At 33.0% G+C, this 8764-nt stretch overlaps 2 protein-coding genes across 2 annotated transcripts; one reads left to right on the top strand and one right to left on the bottom strand.

Annotated features, from left to right (window-relative positions):
- LOC104779536 (transmembrane 9 superfamily member 3) lies at positions 1080–4165 on the top strand. The gene is made up of 7 exons (XM_010503902.2): positions 1080–1307; positions 1562–1602; positions 1736–2321; positions 2416–2553; positions 2644–2800; positions 2876–3360; positions 3601–4165. The coding sequence occupies exons 1-7, from the start codon at positions 1156–1158 to the stop codon at positions 3818–3820; spliced, it is 1779 nt and encodes a 592-aa protein (XP_010502204.1). The 5' UTR covers positions 1080–1155; the 3' UTR covers positions 3821–4165.
- Positions 4250–5909, bottom strand: LOC104779535 (tetraspanin-14-like). The gene is made up of 2 exons (XM_010503901.2): positions 5262–5909; positions 4250–4555 (listed from the first exon to the last, which is right to left on the bottom strand). The coding sequence occupies exons 1-2, from the start codon at positions 5736–5738 to the stop codon at positions 4271–4273; spliced, it is 762 nt and encodes a 253-aa protein (XP_010502203.1). The 5' UTR covers positions 5739–5909; the 3' UTR covers positions 4250–4270.

The raw sequence follows: 8764 nt of genomic DNA, 5'->3' as shown, positions 1-8764 counted from the left end.
TTTCCTTTTTCATAAGAGCTATATAAAATCAAAGAGAAGAATATATTTAATAAATATAAAAATTTCTCAATGATCAATCTTTTTGTATTCACAAATAGTTAGATTATGTATATGAAAATTACAATTAGATTATGTATATGTATATTGTCAACATTATACACGTAGTATTGTTTATATAGTGAATATTATGTATAAAAAAATAAATTTTAACCAATTAAATAGTTTGTTATTCTTTCTAGAGATTTCTGAAACAATAAATAGAATCTGTTAAATAATTTCATTAAATAATTTTGAAAATATTTTTTTATTATTTTTAAAACTAATATAATCTTTTTTTTGTTAGTTATTAGATTAGTTAAAATATAATGCAATAGTATTTTTCGTAATATGCTACATTAAAGCTGGTTACAATTCTAACAACATTGCTTAAATAAATATATAGAGATGTTATTAAAATTAAGCAATGTTGTACTTGTATCTTAGTTTTAAAGTATATCTATCATTACTAAACGATTTAGATATACAAATATTTAATTTTAGTTTTATAAATAAAATTAAGTTTTATAATTATTCAAAATAGTTTGTTATTGTTTCCTAAAATTTCTAAAACAATAAATGGAATCAGTTAAATAATTTTATTAAATAATTTTGAAATATTGTTTAATTATTTTATAAACCAATATAATTTTTCTTTAGTTAGTTATTAAACTAATTAAAATGTAGTAGCATTTTATGTAAAATACCACATAATATTACGGTTAAATTTTAATAACATTGCTTAAATAAGTATATAGATAATTATTATCATTTTTTCATTAAATGTATAAACATAGCAAAAAAAAAACTCCAAAATTTATTTGAATAAAGAGAAATAATTTAGTATACTAAAAACTATCAAAAATTCGTATGTAAAAATGTTGCATAAAAATTGGGATTTTATTTTCTTACATAATGCTTTTTTATCGCAATATAGTATTTTCTTATGCATAAAGTTATTTTGTAGGTAAAAAATGGGTTATTAAATACAAAAAGAAATAAAAAAAAAGATAGAGACAAAAATATAAAAACATTATCGTCATTTGCCGTAAGCGTTGCTCACAAAATATAAAGCAAAACTCAGATCTCACGATTTTATTTCTTCCCCATTCGCCCATCATGACATTATCGACGACGCTGCTCCTCTTCATCGGAGCTCTCATCTTCTCCGGCGCCGCATATGTCAGATCCGATGCCTCTGACCACCGTTACAAAGACAGCGACTCCGTTCCTCTCTACGCCAACAAGGTCGGCCCGTTTCACAATCCCAGGTAAAATAATCTATTCTACTGTGCGTGTCGGTAGGTTTTGTTCAGATCTTAGGTTTAGATCTGAGATTCTCTTCAGACTAGTGATTAATTTCCCAGTGAAAGCTCCGATTGTATCAAATTTGTATCTGACATCGAAAACTTCGATTCATCATCGTCTAGAATGTGTAATCTGATCTCATGAAATGTTGCTGTAGATCTTCGATTTCATCTTCATATGTCTGATGTTACTTGTGATTTTGATGATTTTGTCGCAGTGAGACGTATCGGTATTTCGATCTGCCCTTCTGTATTCCAGGTACTCAATTTCGTTGTGAAATTTCTTAGGTTAAGTGATAAATTGGAGTGTGATGGCATGAGAAATAAGCTCAATGTTGTTTCAGATTTGTGTATTTTTGGTCATATGAATTGGTTTTGGTTTGTTTGTGCAGAGGGAGTGAAAGATAAGAAGGAAGCTCTTGGTGAGGTTTTGAATGGGGATAGACTTGTTAGTGCTCCATACAAGCTTAACTTCAGAGATGAGAAAGACTCTGAGGTTTACTGCAGAAAGAAGCTTAGCAGAAAAGAAGTGGAACAGTTTCGAAGAGCTGTTGAGAAAGATTATTACTTTCAGATGTATTATGATGATTTGCCTATCTGGGGGTTCATTGGAAAAGTTGACAAAGAGAGCAAATCTGATCCTAGCGAGTTCAAATATTTCCTCTACAAGCACATTCAGTTTGAGATTTTGTACAACAAGGATAGAGTGATTGAAATCAATGCTAGAATGGATCCTCACTCGCTTGTGGATCTCACTGAGGATAAGGAAGTTGATGCTGAGTTTATGTACACTGTGAAGTGGAAAGAAACTGAGACTCCTTTTGAGAAAAGAATGGACAAGTATGCCATGTCTTCTTCTCTTCCACATCACTTGGAAATCCACTGGTTCTCTATTATTAACTCGTGCGTCACTGTACTCCTTTTGACTGGTTTCCTTGCAACTATCTTGATGCGTGTCCTCAAGAATGATTTCATGAAGTAAGTTTTGACTTTTGAATCCTGACTTGCTTCTCTTCAACAATGCACGTTTTGTTGTTTTTCTGAATATAAACTTTTACCCCAACTTTCAAAGGTATGCCCAAGATGAGGAAGCTGCTGATGATCAAGAGGAGACTGGATGGAAATACATTCATGGGGATGTGTTCCGGTTCCCAAAACACAAATCTCTCTTTGCTGCATCTCTCGGTAGCGGTACCCAGTTGTTCACTCTGTAAGTCTTGTTTTTCAGCTTCCTTACACATAATATTATTGTCTTCTTTGCCATTACTAACTATAATATCCCTCGTATGTATGTCATCAGCACCATCTTCATTTTCATGCTTTCACTTGTTGGAGTGTTCTATCCATACAATCGCGGAGCACTTTTCACTGCTTTGGTCGTTATCTATGCTCTCACATCTGGGATTGCCGGATACACTGCCTCCTCTTTCTATTGTCAACTTGAAGGAAAGAACTGGGTATGTAAAATCCTAAACCCCTTTCCATAAATAACTCTTTTAACAGAAAGTAATAAAACTTTTTCTTTTTCTCAGGTGAGAAATTTACTGCTCACTGGAGGTCTCTTCTGTGGCCCACTATTCCTCTCCTTCTGCTTCCTAAACACTGTGGCAATCGCCTACAATGCGACCGCCGCTCTTCCCTTTGGAACCATTGTAGTGATCGTCCTCATATGGACACTAGTCACTTCGCCTTTGCTTGTGTTGGGTGGTATTGCCGGTAAAAACAGCAAAGCGGAGTTCCAAGCTCCGTGCCGTACCACTAAGTATCCTCGGGAGATCCCACCACTCCCATGGTACAGGAGTGCTGTACCCCAGATGGCCATGGCTGGTTTTCTTCCTTTCAGTGCCATCTACATCGAGCTATATTACATTTTTGCCAGTGTTTGGGGCCATCGTATCTACACTATTTACAGCATCCTCTTCATCGTCTTCATCATCCTGTTGATCGTCACTGCTTTTATTACAGTTGCCCTCACTTACTTCCAACTCGCTGCTGAAGATCACGAATGGTGGTGGAGGTAATTTTTTCATTGTAGTTTCTGATAGATGGAATACTTTCCTAGGTTTGCTATGTTTTGGGTTTGGGTTCATTATATTCCCTTTAGTTACCAAATCGGTTTGTTTTGTTTCAGACTGGTTTCTTAGGTCGGGTTCGAATTTGAATCAGTTAAACCTGCTAAATACTTCCATAGATTTTAAATTCGTAGTAGAATTTGAATTGGTGATGATAAAGCTACATTGTTATAATACGATTGCAGATCATTCCTATGCGGTGGATCGACTGGTGTGTTCATCTACGCATACTGCTTATACTATTACTATGCAAGATCAGACATGTCCGGTTTCATGCAAACCTCATACTTCTTCGGCTACATGGCTTGCATTTGTTACGGATTCTTCCTCATGCTTGGAGCCGTTGGATTCCGATCTTCTCTCCTCTTTGTCCGCCACATTTACCGGTCGATTAAATGCGAGTAAAACTGTTGCTGGCTAGTCAGTCACCTTCCCCCCTTACGATTTTTGGTAGAAGAAAGAAGATGATAAACCCGTCCACCTGGTAGATAAAGAAGAAGGCTTCTTCAAAGCCAGACACCGAATACCAAAATGGCTTTTATGGTCTGATTTTCTTAGAGGTATTTACGTAAAGTGCTTTAAGTTCTTCTATATATACAATATTTTGTGGCGTTTTGTTATCTGTGATACGGACTTGGACAAAACTATGATGTTGTTTAGTTGAGTCATTCTCTTTTCTCTACTACTTTAGGGAGTTGTTATCTTCTTTTTTTGGTAATTAATTAATTACTTTGTATCCTTTTTCTTTTATATTATATATTCTATAGACGAAAATACTTGATTAAGATAATGCTCATGAATCAAAAAGCTAATCTATTCGATCAACAAAATCTTCCGAAAATTATGATGAATTTGTTATCTAAACAAAGAGGTGAGGGAAGAAAAGAAAACACCAAATTGCCACCATTTGCGCAGCCGTGGAGACTTAATGATCGTGACTTTACATGTCATGCAATCATAGTACAACACACTCAACTCGTGCCTCCACATATCGTAATAATCCTTTATGTCTGCAGTGCCACCGTAACGACCGTAGATCAGTGCCGTTTCCAACGGTGGTCCTTCACGATTTCTTGTAATGTGCAATGTTGCATTGACCGTCTCTAGTTCGCATTCCCCTGGCCGCATGCAGCATCCAGCCTAAACAACATCAACAACAACAGCAAATTAGAAACATTTTTTTTTTTTAAGTCAAAGGCATATATGAATCTCATCAAAGTTATAATACCTATACAAGAATAGATATACATTTAAGTAATTAATCCTACTATATTAATTGAGAAGTACAAAATTAAAAATAACCTTAAAAAAACAATAGAGGCTATAAAAGATAATTAATAATTGGTAATTATTTATTTAAAATTAAAATTTCTACTCGAGTACTCAACCAAAATTGCAGGGTTACATAGATAATTAATCCAACTAAATCAAACACATAAACAAACAATCGAAACAAAAAAAATATCCCTTAACAAAATCTTTTCTCATAAGATATTCCTTTAACAACATCTTTATCCTCTTATAACTAAAAAGAAGAATATACTCTTTAAAAACACCAAATACTATATCTTTTTAAAAAATACTCACAACTATATCACTAGAATACGAAGATAAAGAAATAATCATCCTTCACCCTATAAATACAGGGGTCTATTCTGTACCAAACCATCATCGAATCATCCATTCAATAAACATTTTAAAAATTGAAAAAATTCCAAAGATTCTAAACCAACAATTTCAGTCACAAACCATTGTATTTTCCAAATTTTTCTAAAATAAAATGTTCAGTCCGCGGTTAGTACCTAGTATTATTATTAAAAAAGGATTAAACGATTTCGCAAAGTACCTCAATGGGAGGTACCAACCTCCTATCGTACCGTGGTAAGTAAGAGCTGTCAACGAACCGTAAATGAACTCTTGGCAAGCGTCCTTGACTTTGTTCTATCTTAACCACTTGGTATCGTTCTAATTTACGTTGTCCACCAACACCATATTCGCCCTTGAACCACATCGGTGTCGGAGAAAACCACCGGCTTTGCATCTCGTACACACCGGCGTAAGCAAAGCCGATGAAGAAGACAACAACTAAGAAGTAGCCGAGCCGTCGTGGTCGAAGAAACATAGCGGCGTTGCCGAGAAGGAACACGGCGAGGAGAGAGACGCTGAAGAGTGTCTCAGCACGTGGCGTACTTGGCCACTGGTGGTAACGCATGATGAAATGATACAAAGCGTAGCGGACGAGAGGAGCCGAGAGGATCAAAGTGATGACCGGAAGGATGATGCCGGCCACTAGATTCCACGACTTATGGCTTTGTAACTTCATTGTTTGAAATAGTTTTTGGAAAATCTTGTAGATGTTACATTCATAAAAATTGGTATTTATATACAAGCAGAGATTAGTATCTACTATCTAGATAGAGATAGGAAAGCTAAGATAAGGACTAGAACTAATTAGATATGGACTAGAGCTAATTAGATATGGACTAGAGCTCAATTTCTCTGATTGTCCGGTTTTGTTAGTTGATTTGAGCCAACTTGTAATAGGCCTTAAAGCCCATTAAACAACAATCTGACACCGTGTCAGAGCTAGGAGACTAACAAAAGACAAGGCGTGCTTATTTATGTTATAGGGATGATCGAATTCATCATTTCTCCAACTCAATATTTATTTTATAATAAATGGTTCGATTTTCAAAAAATAGTAACATCTTTGGAATCGATGGTACTGATAACAATGATATCGCTTTGACGGGCCACAACATCTAAAGTTACTTTTCACACTGGTCAATTCTTAACACAAAAATGGCTCATGGTTTGACAAACTGATCATAAAATATCTATGTAAAAGTTCATTTTCAAAATAAAATCGATTGCATGGTAATATATATGCCACGTGTTTACTGTATTCAGTAAAAAAAGTTAAAAAAGGCTGAATGTTTTTGACAAGGAATTAACAGGAAACAGAGACAGAGTACAACACACCAATCATTTGAACACAGTAAAAGATAAAAGTGGATAAAGAAGAAACGCGTGCCATTCACGACATCTTTGGTCCCTCCTCTCTCGAGCCTCCCGTCATACAACTTTTTAACGTTTTATAAACTTAAATTTGTTTACAAATTAACTAATATATCTTCTCACATCATCACATGCATATTATCTCGATTATTTGCATGTGTTTTATTTTCTCCTCTTTTAGTTTTACATGATATGAATCTACCCTGATTTTTGTTTTTCAATTATTGATGAGAATACTCTTTCATTTTACCGTCGCATCATGTTAAAGAATACATGACTTGTCGAAATATGAAAGAGGAGATGACTTTGGCACAGTTTTGGTTCGACACACACTACAAAAAGTCAGGTGTGTTGTATCATTTATTTTGTATCACAAAATAGAATGAAGTAAATCTAAATTACTTATTTTCAAGTGAAGCAAATAAAAATGATTAGCATCAATTAGATCATTTGATGTTATAATTATCTAATTTTACATCAGTTATTTATAATTGATTCAGTTTTAACTAGTTTGTATCACTTTTTTAAAATTGATATAAAATATATTTTTATATCATTTAGATAATTGATGTGTTTTTTTTTTGGATAAAATCATTTTTAAAAATGATTTAAAATTTACATCAATTAAAAACTGATGTTAAACAAAATTATATTTAAACAATTAATAAGAGATGATTGTATCCCACACCGAGTGGGAGAGAAAAAATGATTAAAAAAACTGACTATAAATAGAGTGGTGTAGGTTTATGTTGTTTAGTGGCTTTGGGCATTGTATTAAAGCCCGTGTAGCTTAACCAATTTTTTTTTAAAAATTAGTTAAATATCTGATTTTAGTCGGTTAAGCGGGTAAAAATCGGATAACGATTAATTTCAGCGATTTGATCATAATCGCTGCGGGTATGTTCCGATCAGCGCCTAATCGAACATGTAATCGGCTAGGCGCACGACTTTTAGAACATGTTGAAACTGATGTAAATATTCTAATCATTTGTGATAATTGACACTAATTTTAAATCAGTTTAACTAAATGACATAAATATTAACATCACTTAAATAAAATGATATAAACGTTGATATCAATTTTAAACAAATGATATATATTGACATTGATTATAATAATCGATGTAAATATTTGAATATTAGCATCGTTTTGATATAAACTGATACAAATTATTTGCATCGACAAAATATAAATCATTCATTAAAGTGATATAAATTATTTTTGCATCACTTAAAACTGATACAATAATAGAAAATAAATGATTTAATACAATTGATTTTTTGTAGTGACAGAAGAGTTGAATACAAGTTCTCCGCAAAGTTACTTCTATAAAATATTATGTCATCTTTCTTTTCTTTCCTCCTTTCATTTAGTAATACTAGAAGGAAGAATACAGAAGAAGCAGAAGCAGAAAGAATACTGAAGCAAAGAAGCAACGAAATCCAAATCCGTAAATTCCATCTAAATTCTAAAACCGAAATTTCAAAAAATAAAATCCATAAATTTCGATTAAACTAAACTTGTAATTTTGAGAGACAAACACTTTTAATTGAAAATAAATAAACAACACTACTCAAAATTGAAAAAACTAGCCTAAACCCTAAAAACGAAAAAACGGTCTTAATTACATCATTGAATTATCTAATGCACAAGGTATATACACCAAGTATGGGCACATCTTTGCCTTTTATTTATATAGATTTGTTTTTTTTTTTTTTTAACTGTAATTGATGGTGCTGAATATATTCGAGTAATTAGATTTGAACCCATATGTACAAGGTATACAGCATTTTCTTTCATTTTTGACATAAGTGCACATCATATATATTATCATTATGTCTCCATTCTCAAAGATATTGTCCAATTATTATCGACCTGAACCTATGATTAAAAACAACAATCAATATAAATAGTTTTTTTTAAATCATTTGTACTTCAAGTCATGCTTGGTTGACCATTGACTTTTACACATTCCAGTTATAACTTATAAGAAAAAGAAAAGAAAAAAGACGTTTCTTCCCTACATTTTATTTTAAATTAACTGCAAGTAAATCTGAGTTGCTTTGGTTAAGTTCTCAAACCGCATTCTCAACGTAATCCGGGCTGAAACGTTCGATACATTGAGCGTAAAATGGTCGACGTATTCACTAGACAAAGAATTAAGGAACACAACAGCAGTATATGGTCAAAATGAAGTCCAATATAGTACTATTTTCTTCCACCGTATATATCTCACACATTGGGAAGTTTAACATTAATTTTATGCCTAAGTAGGAAGGTTAGGTGAGAACCACCAGCCCTATTGGCTATCACAGTATCTAACTTTTATT

This window comes from Camelina sativa, chromosome 4, assembly GCF_000633955.1.
Source record: "Camelina sativa cultivar DH55 chromosome 4, Cs, whole genome shotgun sequence".
NCBI classification, from domain to species: Eukaryota; Viridiplantae; Streptophyta; class Magnoliopsida; order Brassicales; family Brassicaceae; genus Camelina; species Camelina sativa.
The sequence above is the reverse complement of the archived record's forward strand: the minus strand, read 5'-3'. Positions and strand labels throughout refer to the sequence as shown.